Source organism: Phasianus colchicus, chromosome 1 (assembly GCF_987193195.1).
Source record: "Phasianus colchicus chromosome 1, bPhaCol1.hap1.1, whole genome shotgun sequence".
Taxonomy (NCBI): Eukaryota; Metazoa; Chordata; class Aves; order Galliformes; family Phasianidae; genus Phasianus; species Phasianus colchicus.
Genome location: NC_143436.1, coordinates 145,011,237 through 145,030,131, shown reverse-complemented (window position 1 = coordinate 145,030,131; position 18,895 = coordinate 145,011,237). Strand labels below are relative to the sequence as shown.

Below are 18,895 nucleotides of genomic sequence, written 5' to 3'. Positions count from 1 at the left end.
GAAAAGGATTTCTGGAACTCAGCTGGACAAAAAACTTACTTCGCTTGCTGCAAGAACAGGCAAGTGCCTTGTGAAAGTCTGAGATAACCTGTCTGATAGCTCTGGGATACTGCTTGGACTGTATGTTACTGAGGATGAAACTGCATCAGTAGCACGAACTCAGGCTTTTCAATCTTTGTTTTAGTCTGACACTGAATTTTCAGTGTCAGAATCATTAAATGCAAACTAGTATCAAAATCTTTTGTCAAGTATATTTTAAAGGCAATACAAATGCAGTCTACAAATCCTGAAAGGCTCAGATTTGCACTTTCTTTTAAATAAACTAAAAGAACCATGATGCCATGCATTTTTTAATAACAATTAAAAAAAAAATCCCCTTTTGATATTTCTCCTCCTGCTATTAAACAGCTGATCAACTACAATACACATGTGACAGCCAAACCCAGAAACAAGGGCAGAGGCAGTTTACCCAGGACTTAGGATCATGCCTGCCTATAATACATACAAATCTAGCATGATAAATGAAATGGGAATGCTGGAACAAATTGCTAGATACTATTTTTCTGTGAGATCCTCATGAAGATGCTATATATAATTAGAAACATAAGTCTGATGTAACAGAATGCACAGGAGGTTTTTTGGTTGTTTTCTCTCCCCTCTTGCTAACAAAGGCTACTCCACAAAGATTAATGAGCATCTTGGTCTGATCTAGAAAGTGATGCAGTAACAACTGTTTACTTGGACTAGAACTAACAATGAGCATTGGCAGTATTGCAGGCTCTGAGTCTTGTGGCTAACTATGACTTTGCCAACAGAAGGAAAACATTCTGAATCCTGAGAAAAGAAATGGTATTTTTTTCTCTGTAATATGTTAGAATCATAGAATTACAAAGATTGGAAAAGACCTACAGGATCATCCAGTCCAACCATCCACCTATCACCTATAGTTTTTAATAAACAGCTGCTTCCCTTACAGCCATTACTATAAAGACACTACTATCTATGGCAGACAACATATCAGGAGCCTGATACATTTGACCAACCTCCCTGTTTGAAAGAAGAAAAGAGATTGTGTGGTCAGAAAGTAGAACTGGTGGTGGTTGTTGGTGGGGTTCAGCCAGTGGATACACAGGAACAGTGAAGAAATGGACTGCCAGCGGGAGGGACTGGGACAAGCTGGTGGAATGGGCTAACATAAGGCTCATGGAATTCAAAGACAGCAGCATGCATCAGATCAGGCTGGGGACTGCCTAGACAACAGGTCTGCAGAACAGGACCTGGAGTTCCTGGCTGACAGCAAATTGAAGACAAGTCAGCAGTGTTCTTGTGGTGATGAAAGAAGTTAAATGCACAGTGGGCTATATAAGCTACAGCATATCCAATGGGTGAGTGGATATGGTTTTCCTCTGTGTTCAGCTCTTGCGAGGCTACATCCAAAGTACTGTGTTCACTGTTGTGTCCAGTGAAAGAGATGCATCAATAAGATGGAAATTCAGCAAAGAATCGCTAAGGTGGTTAGGAGATGTAGAAGTATAACATATGAAAAGAAGCTGAGGGAACTGGTTCCCCTATCATTCTCCCTTTAGAGAAGGCTGAGGAGGATCCAACTTCAGCCTTCAGAGTCGGACTTCTCTGAAGGGAAAGGACGGAATGCAATTGCAAGGCCAAGTAAACGAAATTACAATTGAATGTAAGGGAAAAAAAATTCTTTCTAGGAGGGCAGTTAAACACTAGAAAGGTTGCTTAGTGAGGCTGTGAAATTGCCTTGAGTTTTTTTTACAGCTCATCTGTTTAAGGACCTGAGCAACCTGACGTACAAAGCTAGTCTTGCCTTAAGCTGTCAGAGCAGAGATGACCTTCAGAGTTTCCTTCGGAGCTGAATCTCTGTATGACAAAAGAAAGTTAGGTTGCTTCACTTCAGCTTCACCTACCTGCACTTTTCCCCAACTAAAGTGGCAAAGGACACATACTTTAAGTTATAAGCCCAGTTTTTGTAAGCTTCTATACAGCTAAGAGATTCAAGCACCTCCAGAAGGCAATTACAAGTTCCTAAGCTAAACCACCCTTCTCACTGACCATCAAAACAAGTCCATCTCTTTCGAATGACTACACAAAAAGAGCAGGGAGAAAAGGCTTCTGAGTTTCCTGCCCAAGTTAGCTGTTGAAGATCATAAAGTAGGGAAACCTGAACTCAGTAAAATCTGAGAATACCTCATAATGGACACAAGGTGAAATGCATCTGTCTTAGGAGGCTAAAGATTGAGCTTGTGGAGATACTGCTGGTAGTCAACCTTATCTACCTTTCTGTTTAGAAATTATTATTATTTCTATCATTATTATTTTTACAGCAAGGCACATCAAGGATGAGAAATAAATCCTGACTTTGAAGTGTTTGGGCCATTTTCAGACCTAAGAATTTGTAAGGTTGAGATGTATTAAGTAACCTGAAGGGTGGATTCCACCCTTTAGGCTCCATGTAAGATTTGCCAAAGACATTATTATGCTCTCCACAGTGATGGATGATATAAATTTTTCATTCTCTCATTTATGAGATGCAAGATATGATCTGCAAGACCTGAAATTGTCACAAAGTAGGAACTATATGTAACCTAGATAAAAATTTTCAGACACAAAGAATTATCTGAGAGAAAATCAGGCAATGAAGGTGATAGTAACCACTGAAATGTGATCTGGAAACCAAAAGGCACAATAGTGTTGGCAGACCACAGTTTTCCTTAACAAATCTGAGTAGGAGACAATTCTGGTGTTATTATAAGATAGCATCCAACAAAACAACTAAGTACTTCTTACTATCTTGACTTCACAGTATTTTTTGTTTACATCAGCGACAAGAACTTTAATACAAGAATACTTTTGAAACTACACTGACTTCTTTAAGTCATCAGACTAGCCTTTGAAAGTTGTAAAACCACTCAGAATATCCCCAATCAGAGTACACATCACATTCTAAATAATTTCTGAGATATCCTCCATCTCAAAACATAGACTCCTATTTGAAAGACTGCTCCTGGAACTTGGTTCTTGAGGTCTTCAAACAAAAATTATCACCCCAGCCATATAAGCATACCTCTATCAATAAACAAGAAAGTCAGTATTTTGTCTGATTTACAGTGGTGCTGCCAGAATATCCAAAGCAGAAACATAGCCAGTTAAAATAGGCGAGAAAAGAATTAATGAACAAGCATAATCCCAAAGTCCATTCTCATCAAGGCATGATTTCAGTTGAAAACTGAAATGTATGCAGAGGAAAAAAAAACAAACAGGAGTGAACAGGAATTACCACAAACATAATCTGAAGTGACCAAGTTAAACTTATGATATCAAGTGTAGAAATAAGCAAAACAGTTCTAAGCAGTGTAAGCTCAATTAACAGGGGTTATTGACAGCGTCTTAAAGCTTACAGTGCACCAGCTTACCTCCCCTCTCCCCCCCTCACTACTCTAAACCCTGCAATCCCATTACTCTGTTGTTAATCTAGACCATTTTCAACTGCAGTTAAACGTTATAGACCATGCCTTTTGAATTGATGCAGTGCAAGCTTGCTGTAGCACAAGCTCTTCATACGTTCACCAAATGATTCCCCTCTTATTGGTGTTAGAACACATTTGGAAACCAAAATGTCCATTCCATACAGTTTTTCATAATAACAAATTGATGTATTTTTGTGTATTGATTTAAAAATCCCATGACAGTTTCTCCAAAACAATGTTTGAACTGCCAACTTGCATTCAGGTCAAATAATACAACAGATCTAAAATCTCTGTTGAAGGATTTTTTCATGTTAAAATAACACAGTTGTCTTACAAAAATCCTATGAATAACACTATAATCAAGATGCATACACCAGCACTTGCATATTGCTGGAAATTAGAGGGCTTACTCATATGAATAAATCTTTATATATTAAAAATTACAAGTAAGGTTTCTAAAGTTCATTTTCATTTAAGCCATTCCAACACAACAGCATAAGTACACTATAACACTGATAATAGAAATGTACAGGCTTAATTTCTTTCTAAAATACTTCTTAAAATATTTTATATGCTTCTCTACAATGAACTATTTAAAATACGAGCTCATCACAAAACATTTGTTTTTGCAAATAAATAATTAGCATTTAACAAGAATTAGGGACAACATACCTTGGTTCTGCTATACTTCACTTTATGAATACAGATAACACAAAACATAATATTAAAGATAAATAAAATGCAACGCTTACTTTCTCTAAATGCTTTACAGTAGCCAAGGAATGACAACAAAAAGAACAGGGCACATAGTAGATCTGCTCTGCCAACAATCCCTGCAACCTTAAAAAGACAAGAGAAGAATTAATATTACCAGATTTTATTCTTAGAAAACTTGACATAAAGATACATATATACATATGTATACAAAGTGAAAGTATAAAACTATTGCTGTTAATATCTTTTTCTTTTTTAATCTTGTTTGTTCAGCTAGTGATACCTAATTTTTCCAAGCAGTATCATGTTTTACTGGATGCTGCTTAGTAATAAATAGGTGAATGATTTAGCTTAAATTTATGAAATACTGCTACTTTTAAGAAACAAAAAATGACTTCATTTAAGAAAATACAGATTATACCATTCCATCAGATTTTTGGATTAATTTTTGGATTACAATGTTTTTCAGTAGAACTCTTGGAAGACTTCAATCCCTACAAAATCAGCAACTCTGCTGAAGTACAAATTGAGACTATCTACTTTCAGAACACAAGGCAACCTTCAAATTGAAGTCTGAGTACTTCCAACGAAGAAATCCAGCAGCTTTTGGTGTTGTATTTCTTGATTACACTAGAGTTACCTGCAACTTCATCTTGTAAAAGAAGCTGTAGTAATGCAGAATAAAATCAGAAGCTCATCCTGGGATCTCTGCGCCAAACTATTTAACTTAACTTTAACTGTTGATGGTCTTGGGACCATCAACAAGCTTTAGTTCAAGGCATTAACCTGCATTTACAATCACTTGCTTAGACACACCATGACACATTCTTGGATCTTCATTCTGACTTAAAAAAAAAAAAAAAGGTCACAATGTGCTACGAATTTTCTGGGGGAATCATAGCACAGCGGGGTGGTAGGAGACTGAAAAGGCCCAGAAGTTCAGACTTTACTACTGGAGAAAGCACCCAGAGCAAGGAACTTGGAAAGACTCCTTTTTTTTGTTTGTTTGTTTGTTTTTTGTTGAGTTTATATCTACATGCTGGAGCTCCAAGTTCCATGTTTCCTGGGGAAGATAATTGTTCGTTTTTTACGAGGTGATGGTTCAGGAGCAAAAGCAGAAAATTTGATTCTTGTTTACTACATCCACGGTCTCATTTTGTGAGAGAGAGAACTAAAAAAAGGGAAACTGTATTTTCATGTAGTTTCAAGACATTTGCTAACCCTCCTGTCGGAAAAGAGTTTTTTTCTTTTGCACATCAGTCTAACATGATGGAACATATTTCTAAGGAACATCAGAACATGCGAAGGTGTAGAGACATGAGAGCAGAACTGAATTCACAGAAGCAGCTCTCTTCTGCTATACCCTCAGCCTCAGTTGAGCACCATAGAAGAACAAACTGCTGGTTCCTAAACAGTCCAGAAAAACTTCTTCATTAATTCAAAGCCAAACACCCAACTTCCCTGCTTCTTCTCCTACCCCATAGAGGAAGCATTTGGAAAGGTGGCAACAATGAAGCATCATTCAGTTTCAGAAGCTGCTCTCAGCTAATGTAATAAAAGTAAAGGTGAGCTGAGGCAATTTTGAAAATAAATGCCAATTTATTATAATAAAGATTAAGGAGTTAACAACACACATATGGCCTTAGATGACTCCAAATGCACAATTTTCTCATCCCAGAGAAAGATCAGGTGCATAATGTCTGATAAAAAGGTAAATGGAACAATTCAATTTTGAATTAGTATCAGGCATATTCTTATGTCTGTGTTTCATCTTTCAAGCATTACACAGAATAAACATTTATTAAGAGAGAGAATAGTGCCACAGCAATGTTTACTTGCATGTAGAAAAATGATAATGACAGATGTTTTTATTTCATGGCTACTGAAAGCATTAAACTTTTCAAGATCTGTTTTAGATGACAAGTTTGTTTTGTGCTGCACGTACCAAAAACTACAGCAGCAGACCGACAGATTCCTCACTATTCTGTGTCAAAATATGTCATCTCATTTCAAAACCAGAACGTTGTGCTACTTGAAGCTCACAGCTCTGAAACGATGAGAAATGCTCTTTGAGGAGATGCTTCCTGACATGCATTCATGCTGGAACCATAGCAGTATCATGACTGTTATGGTGCAACAAGATTTATCATTTACTGGGAAGATGATCAGAAGCCTCTGTCAGCCCCTGAATCTTAGAAGAGATGTGTTATCTAAGCATACTTTTTCCTCTTCTTCCATTGTTTGCCCAAAGTGTACGTAAGCTCACATAGCTGTCAGACTGCATCACTTGTGATTTATTTGATATGACCATTGTTTGAATAACCATTGCCTATTCACAAATATATTTTTAAATAGAACAAAGAATAAAATTATGGATATTAATAGAGATGTCAATAGCAAGATTATAGTTAAGATTCCCATGAGATTTCACTTTATGTCAAAACACCAAAAGCACTGAGGACTTTTTTTTTACTTCACTCTGACATCTAAAACTGGTTTTGGAAAACATACCAGGGGCCCTTCTGACTAGGTGCTCTAATAAAAAAGCTGTTCTGTAGGCAAACACCAAAGAAGAAATTACAGGATGTTTTAGCCACACTGCCAAATAAGGTGAAGCCAAAGTCCAGAATTTGCTAATACAGAAACTTCCAGGTTTTCAGTACGCACAAGATCTCCAGTTAACTGAGAGGCACAGCCTTCTGTTACCTCTTCCCCATCAATCACATACAACAAGAATGAAAAAGGGCCACAAAAATATGCCATATTTTAAATGGAAAAAAAAAATCAGTGTCACATACATAAAACATGGTACACTGAGGATTCAGTGTTCATTTATAGGACAAAATCTGAAGTTAAAATTAGTACCTTTTAAATACAACAGTCCCTCCAAACTCTAAAATATATATATATATATAATATATATATATATATATATATATATATATATATATATATTCTTGCATTGCAATTATTCTTTTTTCATGTATTCTTACTTATAAGATATTAAGCAATCAGGAACCAAAGCCAGCAAGTACACCAGCAAAAGGCCATAAGACCTTCTTAGCTATAATGGCAGAAGATCTTCTTAAGAAAATCATTTCGTCTTCACTAGAGCTTGTACTCAGTGACTTTGATGTTTGGTCAGGTATTTTAATTGGACACTACTCACATGAATCACAGAATGGCCAGGGTTGGAAGGGACCTCAAGGATCATGAATCTCCAACCCCCCTGCCACATGCAGGGCCACCAACCTCCACATTTAATGCTAGACCAGGCTGCCCAGGGCCCCATCCAACCTGGCCTTGAACACCTCCAGGGACAGGGCATCCACAACCTCTCTGGGCAGCCTGTTCCAGCACCTCACCACTTTCTCCGTAAAGAACTTCCCCCTGACGTCCAACCTAAATCTCGTTTCCCTCAACTTAAAACCATCTCCCCTTGTCCTGCAGTTGTCAACTCTTTCAAAGATGCCATATTCCTATTTCACATCTTTATAGCATCAACTTCCAGTCACTATTACACTTCTGTCTGTGCTATTAAAGGGCCCATTACTATCAAATTTCTGCTTCCCATGTACATAATTACTGGCTGTGATTAAAAAAAAAAAAAAAAAAAAAAACAACAAAAACATTCCTTAATCTTCTCCTTCATACTAAAAATATAAATCCATGGAATTTGATCCTTCATGACATGGGATGATTTCCAATCCTTTAATCGCTTTCACGGCTCTTCTGAGTCCTCTCCATTTTTCCCAGTATCCCCATTGCATCATGGATTGAAAACTGGATAAAGCATCCTAATAGTCACATACAGAGTTTATGTAATAACCCTATTCCAATATTCTATCATCTTGCTTTTTATCAAAGCAAATTGGAATGAAAAGCGGTTAAGCATTTGCATTCAGTTTATCTTCCGTTCTTCTTGGCTATTCATGTGCTAATGTTTCTAGTAATGAATTCTTAATCCAGCAATTAGGAAAACTCTGTAGTTTAGGGCTATCCTTCTTTAGTTATTGTACTTAAATGATTTAATTTATCTTCCTTAATAAGGTCCAGCCCTGTGGAATTACAAGGTTTTGGAAGCACTAACCATAATATTTGATCGTTCTTGTAAGCCAAGTGTCAAGAGAAGCGTTAAGAATATATATAAGCAATGAGTACAGTAAAAGGCTATGTCAGAGCTAATTAATCAAGATGGTCAAAAACTTCTAAGATACAAATTGCTGGAAATAAGTATTCAGTACTTACACATTCAGTGTGCACTGGATGTACAGCAAACAGCAAAGCAGCTAGAAGAGATGTCTTTGGAGCCAGGTTTAGTCTTCTTCCTTTATTAGTGAATTGCAATCCACCCAATAATATTGAGAACACATCAACCATCAACACTGAGATAGTACAATGCAGTATGATATTGATGACATGGAAACCAACTGGGTAGAAGCCTCCAGCAAAAAGATAATTAATTCTACATACAAACAAAAGCATTATGGTTAGGAGTTACATGAATAGTTAGAGACATACTAACAGACAACTTAACCAACCCCCAAACCAAGACTGTATTAGAAATGAACCAAAAACTAAGGCTAAAAACAAAACAAAACAAAACAACAAAGGCTGAAAAATACAAGCAAACCCTGGCATGCATAGTCTTCAAATCACCACAACAGGCCAGAAACAACACCCTGATCTTTACTTAAAGGTATTCATATGGGATACCATATTTAGAATATCTACTCTCTTCAAAGGCATATGTTAATGCTGTTGTGTTAATCACACTGATGATAAGTTAGAACTGGCTTTTGGCTACCAACAGAACTCCCAGCCTATTGAGGGATGTCTTGGGCTTAAGAGACATCGTGTCCACAAGCAACTTGATGAAATAATTTTAAATAAATTCACAGCATGGAAACTGATATGCATAGAAACTAAGATTTCTACTGGCATTCTAGCAGAAAAACATCTTAGCATTTGGACTGATGATGTAGAAAGCAGCTGGGTACAATCCAGCATCAATCCAGAAAGTAGTCAGGCAGCAAGTCTTAGTAACTAATCTGTGAGACTGGTTAGAGACATATGTCATACAGGTATCAGAACGTGAAAGAAGTAAAAAACATTAAGTCTAAGATCCGATCCAAGATAGGAACTTGGAGGGAAAATGGAGAGGGTGAAGGGAGGAGTATGTTATTTTCTGTGTGCTTTTATAAGCAGGTGAGATACCTAGAAACTTACAACTTCAAATACTTAATTTGACCTGCCCACACCTGGCTTAAATGAAATCTATTAAAAATACCTAACTCATTATAGATGTGATACACATAAAAGTTAAACTCTGGGGTACTAAGAAAGCCAAGTTCTTACTTGTGAAAACAGCATTTTATGGACCATCCCCACATGTTTACCTGTATTTTCAGATATAGTTATGACAGGATCCCAGTTCTCTCATTAAACTAACTGGGATATTACTAAAGATGGAATCTACCACAGAGACCTTGAAAAGAAAGGGAAGCATGTGCTGTTGAATGCACTGAAAGCTTTACTAAGTTTAAGACACTGACACATACCATTCAGTTGCATATTTTCCTCAATGGCAATGTGAAGAAACCTCAAAAGACAGTGAGACATTACGCTAAAACACTAACACTGAACTCAAGAGTCAAAGCTTTTGCTTCAGTCTGAGGAGGAATCTAAATGATTCTCCAATCTTAGTTCCTGGTTTAGACCAGAAACAACTCTACAGTCAGTGCCAACTCTACATTCTGCAGCAGCTGGTTCCATAGCACAGAGTTGTTTGGGAAAAAGTAAAGAAGTTTATCGCTCAGTTCTTAAAGATTCTCTGCATTACTGTGCACAGTTGCTATGTGGGTTTTTTTGCTTTTTTTTTTTTTTTGTACAAGGATTTGGGCAAACAAGCGACATGAGCTAAGAATCTACAGAAGGACTCCTTGTAAACCATTAGTTGTCTGAGAAAACCAGCCAGTTAAATAGACAGGCAAACATCTTTTTCACTCAGACTCTCAGACAAACATTCACTTGAAACAAAAATATCGGGGAGATAGAGACAGAAAAATTACTCAGTGTCCTAGTGGCAAAAGGCCACAGCAGATTGATGCTATTTATAAAAAGAATCATCAGACAGTTTACTAACCAAGCAAGGAACAGAAACTACAATAGTAGTACAAGAGGCAGCAGGGCTAAGTGGAGGGAACATGCATTTCATTCCTTGACAACACACTGATCCACATTGCTCCTAATACCAAAGTATATGAGATGCAGTCTCTGAAAAGTATATTGAAAAACAATGTCAAAATAATGTGTACTTAGAGAAAGAGACAATTTGGAAATTAAAACTCAATTTGAGATTAAGAAAGAGAGAGAAAAATCAGATTAAAAAAAACATCCAACTCCCTCCAGACATTTTCTCTCTCCCTTTTTCATCTTGCCTCCTCCCTAAAATCAACATACCAATATGTGTTTAAAAAAAATCTTCAGACCTAGAACAAAATGGCAAATCTCACCTGAAAGTTAGGACAGTAAGTGGTCGATACGACTTATGACTGGTATTGCTGCTGAGTTTGCTACCCCAAAAGTCATGATGCCACAGGTCACCAAGTGGGGTTTCTGCCCTGAGGTCCTGAAATAAAACACCAGATTCATAACATCTCTGTTTGATTCAAAAGCTATAACATAAATGAGTTCTAAGTAATACAAGCTCATGTCAACATGAACATACCAGGTGTTTTGCTGTCTCTCCACCGACATTTGACAAGGTACAAAAGTTTGTAACGAAGGTCAAGTTTTGAATGCCTGTCATAAAATCACAGAATTATGTGGGTTGGAGGGGACCTTAAAGATTCTTTAGTTCCAACTCTCCTGTCATAGGCAGGGCTGCCAACCACTAAATCAGGCTGCACTAAATCCAACCTGGCCTTGAATGCTTCCAGAGATAAAGTATCTCTGGAGTAATCTGTTCCAGCACCTCACAACCCTCTGAGTAAAAATTTTTTCCAAACGTCTAACCTAAATCTCATCCTCCTTAGCTTAAAGACATTCCCCTTTGTCCTATCACATTCAGATGGTGTAAAAAGTCTGTCTCCCTCCTGCTTATAAGCTCCTTTCAAGTACTGGAAGGACACAATGAGGTCCCCCAGAGCCTTCTCTGAGCTAAACAAGCCCAGCTTCCTCAACCTTTCTTCATAGGAGAGGTGCTCCAGCTTTTTGATTATCTGGCCCTCCTCTGAACCTGTTCCAATAGCTTTGTACCCTTCCTGTACTGGGGGCCTCAGGCCTGGACACAGTACTCCAGATGGGGTCTCACAGTGTAGAGGGGGGACAATCACCTCCTGGCTACCTCTCTTCTGATGTAGCCCAGGATACTGTTGGCTTTCTGGGCTGCAAGAGCACACTGCTGCCTCATGTCCAGCTCTTTGTCCATCACGATTCCCAAATCCCTCTCCACAGGGCTCCTCTCAATGAGTTCTTCTCCCAGCCTGTACTTGACCCAAGTGCAACACCTTGTACTTGACCCTTTTAAACATCATTAGATTCTTCTGTGCCCACTTTTTGAGCACATCCAGGCCATCAAAAAGAATCAAAGCATCTTGACCTTTAAGTAGGCATAACTACATGGAATTTAGTAGAACAACGAGTACATCAGTTGATAATCTGGTCCAATATTTGAAATAGAATGCATGCAGAAAAAAAAATAAACCTTTTCCTAATAACATTGTAAAATGTCTTTCATTTCACTTTGTTTTAAGGTTATCGTGAAGAAGAGGCCACTGTCACAAACAACTATTTTTAAAACAGTGCAAGTAGGACAACTATTGATGAAAACAAGAAAGCAAGGAAACCAAAGACAGAAAAGAACAATTAGTTCTTTCTGATGCTTTACTTTGCATGGAATACTATTCAATTAGCACTTTTAAAAAATTATTAATACATGAAGCCAATAATAAGCTCTTCCACATACTGGACTAAGCAATTAATAGTGGACGCTAAAATGAACAAATTGTGTTAATTTTGGGTGGGGTCAGAGCCCAAAACATACCCAAAGCATTGCAAAGGATAAATATGCTCTTTCCTTTTCTCTTAAAGCCATGTTGATAAAGAAAACATTCATATAACATAGACTACTGAGTGACAAACATAGAGAGGAAAAAAATAAGGAAGCCACCTTTCTGAAGAGGTGGGCTTTGTAGCATCCTCCTTAGTTCTTTGTGAGACTAAGCTGTTGAGCTCAATCCAATACTCTCATCTTCTACCCTCCCTTATTCCTCTGCTTTTCCGAGACAAATTCTAATAAGGAAATGCATAGGCTATATACACTTAAGATGGAGCCTAAGAACAATATTTTACTAGCTAATGAATACCTTTTATATGAGTGCTGATGTTACACCTGCAGTCAAAAGAAAGTTACACTACTCTGACCTTCTTTCACCCTCTTTTTTTTTAATTTTAAACAGACCAACCAACCAATTCAAACAACAGTAAACCGATAAACCAGTCTGCCAGTATTAGTTAACAGTTACAGAGGGATCTAGATAGGCTGGTTTGATGAACTAGAGCCAACTGTATGAGGTTTGAAAAGAGTAAGTGCCAAGTTCTGCACTTCAGTCACAAGAATCCCATGCAACGCTACAGGCTTGGGGCAGAATGACTGGAAGACTGTGTGAAGGAAAAGGGGTGCTAGCTAGTCAGCTGGCTGAACATGAGCCAGCACTGTGCCCAAGTGGCCAAGAAGGCCAGTAGCATCCTGGCTTGTGACAGAAATAGTGTGGCCAGCAGGACTAGGGAGGTGATACTAACTCTGCACTGGGCACAAGGTGAGGCTGCACCTTGAGTTCTGTATTCAGTTTGACTTCCCACGCTACAAGAAAGACATTGAGGTGCTGGAGTATGTTCAAAGAAGGGCAATGAAGCTGATGAAGGGTCTGGAGCACCTTATGAAGTCTTATGAGGGAACTGGGACTGTTTAGTTTGGAGAGGAGGAGGCTCAGAGGAAACCTCATTGCTCTCTACGATGACCTGAAAGGAGATTGAGGTGAGGTGAGGATTGTCCTCTTCTCCCAGGAAATTAGTGAGAGGATGGGAGGTAATAGCCTCAGATTGGGTATTAGGAAAGAAAATTATTCTCCAAAAGAGTGGTCAAGTATCAGAAGAGGCTGCCCAGGGAGGTGGTGGAGTCTCTGACCCTGGAGGTGTTCAAGAAACGTGTAGATATGTCACTTAGATTTTAGCGAGTATGGTGGTGAAGACTTGATGGTTGGACTTGATGATCTTAGAGGTCTTTTCTGATCTGTAGGATTCTATGAATTAGGATGGGGAAGTAGGATAAAAATCTTGCAACAACATACTGTCAAATGAACAGAAGCATTCTGAAATATGTTACTAACAAATTTGCAGAAAAGAGACTGCTAACAAGGCAGTCTTTGAAAGCTCTTATACTGCAGACGTAAATTAAGGCATTTTCAAGGAAAATATTAAGAAACCAAGACTCATGGGGAATCCCATTTGAATTTAAGAATTATTCCAGTGTAAAACTTCTTTACTCTCTCACAGATATTTCTGTTGTCAAGCAACACAAAGAATTTCATTTTTTTTTCTCCCAAGACTACAATTTTGGCCTTCAGCATGTTCCATTCCCCAGTGGCATGCACAAACACTAAAGGTCATAATCTGACTCTCAGAGGAGCGATGTTCATCATCAGCCCACTAAATCAATCAATGTAGCCAGCTTTTACAGTGGCAAGTCGAGACTAGGTTGTACACCAACAAATATTGAAGCCTTTGTACTCTTCAAGATGGATCTATTGGCAGGCACTGTAGTTCTCAGACTGCTGTCCCAAACAACAGCATTGTTCCTCATACATGTTTGTGTAAGAAATAAACTATGAAAAAGACTTTTTTTTTTTTTTTAAAAAAGGAAGTACTACAATTCTAAAAGTACATCTTCTAGGTCACAGATAGCTTTAATGATGGGAAATATATTTGGGATGAGCAAAATGATATTTTCCATTCCACCAGAATTAGTCTTCTTTTGCCTTCAGCAGGAAGAATGCAGGTAAATCTGAATACCTGGAACGATTTAGTGTTTAGATTACATCTCCTTATGACCCAGAAATTCTTAGCCACTTATCTTGTTCATGCACCTAAGTTCTGTGAGAGAAAGTTGTCTACATCAATTACCCCACAGTGAACTTTCTTTAATAAAAGGAGCCCATTTGCTCTAAAAATCACAATAGATAAAAAGTTACATATGATGTTCTCTATCAGAACTGAAAGTACAAATCAAAGAATCTCTAAATACTTGATTAGCAGCAGCCCACACAAAGCAGGGTTCAATTCTGGGAAAAAAAGAAAAGGTTAGTTTTTCTATAAAAAGGCTTATGAAATGACACACTGTGTCAGAAGTTTATGAAGACAAAAACCATTGTTGTGTACTAGTTAAAATGCTACTTAAAATGACAAGAAAACATCCAGGAAACAGCCTTGAACTCAATAAATCCAACAACTGAATGTTCCACAGTGTGGTAGGCATAGGGTCAACTAACAGTGTACCTTTTGTTTTAATTAATTAATTAGGAAAGATGGGTTGGGGAAAGGGGAAGCAGGGCAGGGAAGCTGGTACATTAAAAAAAAACAAAGACATAGATAGAGTAACTCAGTAAATCTATAAATCTATAAAATTACTTTATCTGTTGTCTCTCCTATTGAAAAAGCAGAAAATAGAGAAAACATGCTGTAGCTTTTTAAATGAACTCTGCCTTTTCTATATATTCTTTCTCCCAACTAAATGCTCACTGTCTCCTCACTTTTCTTGTGGATTTGGTGTATATATATTAGTACTTATCTAATCCTGTGTTAAAACGATACTGTTAACAAAATCTCATTTAGTTTCCACGAGATAGTATAAGATACAAGATTTTGATATGAAAAGTATTTTTTGTTGTTGTTGTTGCTGTTGTTTTTAAATGAAAAGACTAGATTTGGATTAATCTATTCAAGCAATTGGATGAATTTCTCAGCACTGTCAAAAGCTATAATCCTGATGAAGGTTGTTGTGTTGTACAGATAAATAAAAATATTTCAAAAGTAAAAAGTGAAAGAAATGGAGAAAGACTACTAGTGTGGAAATTCTACAAGAACGAAACAACTTGCCTTTCAAAATCAATCTTTTGCTTGTTCTTTCAGGAAATTAAAATATGGAATTGTGCCCCACATAAAACTTTGCAGAATGAAACATTCCCAGGAGCTGTGTAATTTAAAATAGAATGCCATAAACAAACAAACAAACACAACAACACAAAACACAAAATCAACAGCAAAACCAAGCTACTGTAGGACTTAATTTGTTGATAGTCTTTTCATATAAGCTTTGAGATTTAATTCCAATTTGATGGATATATCTCCTCCCCATACATTTATAACTTGAGGCACAATGACGTATACAAGCCTAATATAAATTTGTCTGAGTAAAGAGTAGTACTGTGAAGTGCCAAAATGCACATTGCAGTACGTTGCCTCTAAATTTTGTACATCTTAGTTTTTAAGTATTTCAAGAATTACTCCTTGCATGCATGATCGATTTTTTAAAACTAGGGAAGAAACACAGGAAAAATAAGCTTTCCTTGCTCCTTTAACATTTTTGTGGCATAAACCACAGCTGGAGAACCCTGCATACTACAACTGGTTAGTTATCTTCCAACCAAACTTTATTTGCCCATCACTCCAGGGAGATAACAAAAAATTCCTTCATTTACTATTAAGAGATACTGGAAAAATCTACTGCATACTCCCTCTCTCACTTAGAAATGAGCATAAGATTTATAGGCAGTTCTTGATATACAGGTACCCTGTGAAGAAGCGTTACCAATCAGCATATCCAAATTAGCTGCAACCCTAGATAATGCTGCCTTAGATGATGACAAGTAGATGAACTCCATCTGCCATGGCAGAAAGAAATCTCTTTTCCTTGACCATATATCAAGACTTGTCAAGCAGAGTATTTCTCTTGCAAAACAAATGAAAGGTGACACATTCTGAGGGGAAAAAAAAACCAACCCCCTTTAATTTGCTCACTCTTTTGTATTATTATGCATTAGAACCCAAGTCATGTTTTTCAAATAGCTTTAGGAATAAGATTTTGTTCAGTTTTTCTGCAGAGCACTGCTGCACAGCTTGCCTGTCAACGATAAAGAAAGCTTACTTCAAAAAAGAACAACAAAAAAACCCACCAAAACACCAAACTCAAGAAAAAATAAAGCTCCAAAAAAGAAATAATCAGAAGGAAGTTCTCTACTAGGATGAATATTATGGGCCTCCTTAGATAAATTGTGGCCACTACTTCTTTTCTATGAACACTTAAGTCAAAAGGGAAGAAAAAAAAAAAAAGACGAACCTTATTATTGATGATGGCTTCAGAATCATCAAAGACAAAATCTCCATCATAGCTGTTAGCAAAGCAGAGGAAGGAAATTAATGCCACAACAGTCTTAGCCCAGCACGATGGAAGGAGGAACCATGATATGTCATGGTCCAGGTTAGGTTCTGTCTGTGCCATTCTGTGAAATCCTTGTTCCAAGTTGAGAGCTTCAGCATTATGTTGGTTGCAAATCTGAAAGAAATAGATACAAATGCTCAATTGCAGCAGCATTTCAATTAAAAGAAAAGAAAAGAAAAGAAAAATTAAAATGGAAGGTTGTGTTGTGTGGAATTTCATTATCCCAATCTAACACCTTTGTTTCAGAGTGTTTGGTAATCACTGGAACATACCTAAACTTAATTTTGTACTTCAAACTTGGAAGAAAACCACAGTTTCTCATGGTCTATGCACAGAGATAAAAGCCAAGAGATTCTTAGATTCCAAGTTAAAGCTCTGGAACAGATAAATTCTAAAATCTTGAGCAAGACACTTTTAATTTTGTTTCTTACTATTCTTTTCAAGTACAACAAACTGGGGCATCACAGGGAGCGTGAAGCATTTATAAAGTCCCTATGAGGATGATAAACATTATAATTTCCTTATAGAGGGCAAGGAGTACAGAAACATAAACAATTGCAGGAAGAACTGAACTTCGCCCTGGTTAACTGAATGAAAGGCTCTTGCTTTGCATGTAGCCCATACTGGCAATTCATATAAACCTCACAGCCAGCTAATGGACTAGGCCTAAATCTCTCCAATTCAAGCAAAGAGACAACAGGTATCGCACAGTTAAGACTCAAAGTGACGTTCACTGGGTCATTCTGCACACTGGGTCATCCTGCACACGTCAGGCACGGTACAGGCTTCATTCCACCTGCTGTCACAGAATCTGAGAATCACAGAATGGCTTGGATTGAAAAGGACCACAGTGATCATCTAGTTTCAACCCCCCTGCTATGTGCAGGGTCGCCAACCACCAGACCAGGCTGCCCAGAGCTACCCTCATAGGCATTTGGCTGTTGAAGCAAATGGAGAGGCCACCCAATCTCCCCGCACTGGCAGGTTATCCACGAGCCATCATTGCTCAGCAGGTCTCTCCTGCTGCCCCAAAACCCAGCTCTGCCCGGACAGCTGTTCTGCCTTCGCTCCTCCTGCGCTCCCACAGCGAGTGCTGCTACAAATGGCAGCGGCGAGCCCGCAGATGGAAAACTATAGCAAAAGCCGGGCAGTATGTGAAGTTTGTAACTCCAAACACGAGCGGCACACACAGGAGCTCGATCTCAGCTTTCCTTTGCCCGGACTCCGCTCCCAGCGCTCCCACCCGCAGCACAAAGCCGGGCACGGCTTCCTGCCGCCCAGCGGCCCCTTTGGCTCTGAGGATCCCGCAGCAGCGCTCCTGGGCTCACGGCAACGAGGGGCTGCGCAAGCTGAGATCGAGCGCAGCTCCTCGGCCGAGCAAACCGTGCCAGGCAGTGTTAAAAAGCTCCGGTTCCTCAGCGTTCCCCTCGCCCAGAAAGTTTCCCTGCTCTGTTTACCAGCTCCGCACACGCTGCCAGCAGAGGCTCCCCCAGCGCGCCCCGCCGCCGCCGCCGGACACAGCGATCGCTCCGAGCGGCGAGGGGGGAGGAAAGGAGGAGAAGGGGATGAGCGGCACAGCTTCCCCCCCGCAGCCAGGCGGGGAAGTTTGGCGGCGGCCCTGCCCCGCTCGCGGCTCCGCTTTTGTGCAGGGGGTGTCAACCCGTCACCCCGTCCGGAGCGGCTCCGAGCTCCGCCGCCATCCCGCTGCCCGCTTGGCGATCGGGGACCGCGCGCGGCGTTACCTGCGAGGAAAAGGAGCCCGCGCGGCATCTCCCAGCCGGGTGCGAAACTCTCCGGCCGGCGAACCCCAGCCGGAGCGGCCGCCGGGGGAGGGGCCGCCGCTTCGCCTCCGGGAAACATCCCCGCGACCCATTGGCAGCGCCGCCGCCCCACCCCTCCTTCTCCCCGCCTCCCCCTCCCCGCCCATTGGCGGCGCGGCGTGACGCGCGGCGGGCCGGGCTGAGCTGAGCTGAGCTGAGGGAGCGGAGCGGGCAGAGCGCTCGCGTTTGCGAGCGGGGGTCGATGTGAGGCCCTCAGCGTGTGCCCACCGCCCTCTGCACGACGCTGCAAACCCACCCTGAGTGCTGTGTCAGCACTCGGGTTCTGTGCGTGTGTGTGCCTGTGGGGAGGGTGTCCCGCTGAGCGCAAGCCGTAAGGAGAAGGGCTTTGTCGGCTGTGCTTTGTTCGTGCG

General features: G+C 39.6%; 1 protein-coding gene across 4 annotated transcripts in view; it reads right to left on the bottom strand.

Annotated features, from left to right (window-relative positions):
* The window catches only part of TMTC4 (transmembrane O-mannosyltransferase targeting cadherins 4), a 56,112-nt gene extending 37,555 nt beyond the window's left edge, over positions 1 to 18,557 (bottom strand). For 2 of the 4 annotated variants that reach the window (XM_090129245.1, XM_090129241.1), the window contains exons 1-4: positions 16,603 to 16,818; positions 10,721 to 10,836; positions 8,454 to 8,670; positions 4,244 to 4,331 (exon numbers count right to left, since the gene is read on the bottom strand). In XM_090129245.1, the coding sequence (XP_089985371.1) occupies positions 4,244 to 4,331; positions 8,454 to 8,670; positions 10,721 to 10,836; positions 16,603 to 16,764 (583 nt within the window). In that variant the 5' untranslated portion in view covers positions 16,765 to 16,818. Of the gene's footprint in view, positions 1 to 4,243; positions 4,332 to 8,453; positions 8,671 to 10,720; positions 10,837 to 16,602; positions 16,819 to 18,161; positions 18,309 to 18,446 lie in introns of those variants that run through there. The other 2 variants (XM_031613719.2, XM_090129253.1) reach the window with 2 other exon arrangements.
* Positions 18,558 to 18,895: the final 338 nt, after the last annotated feature.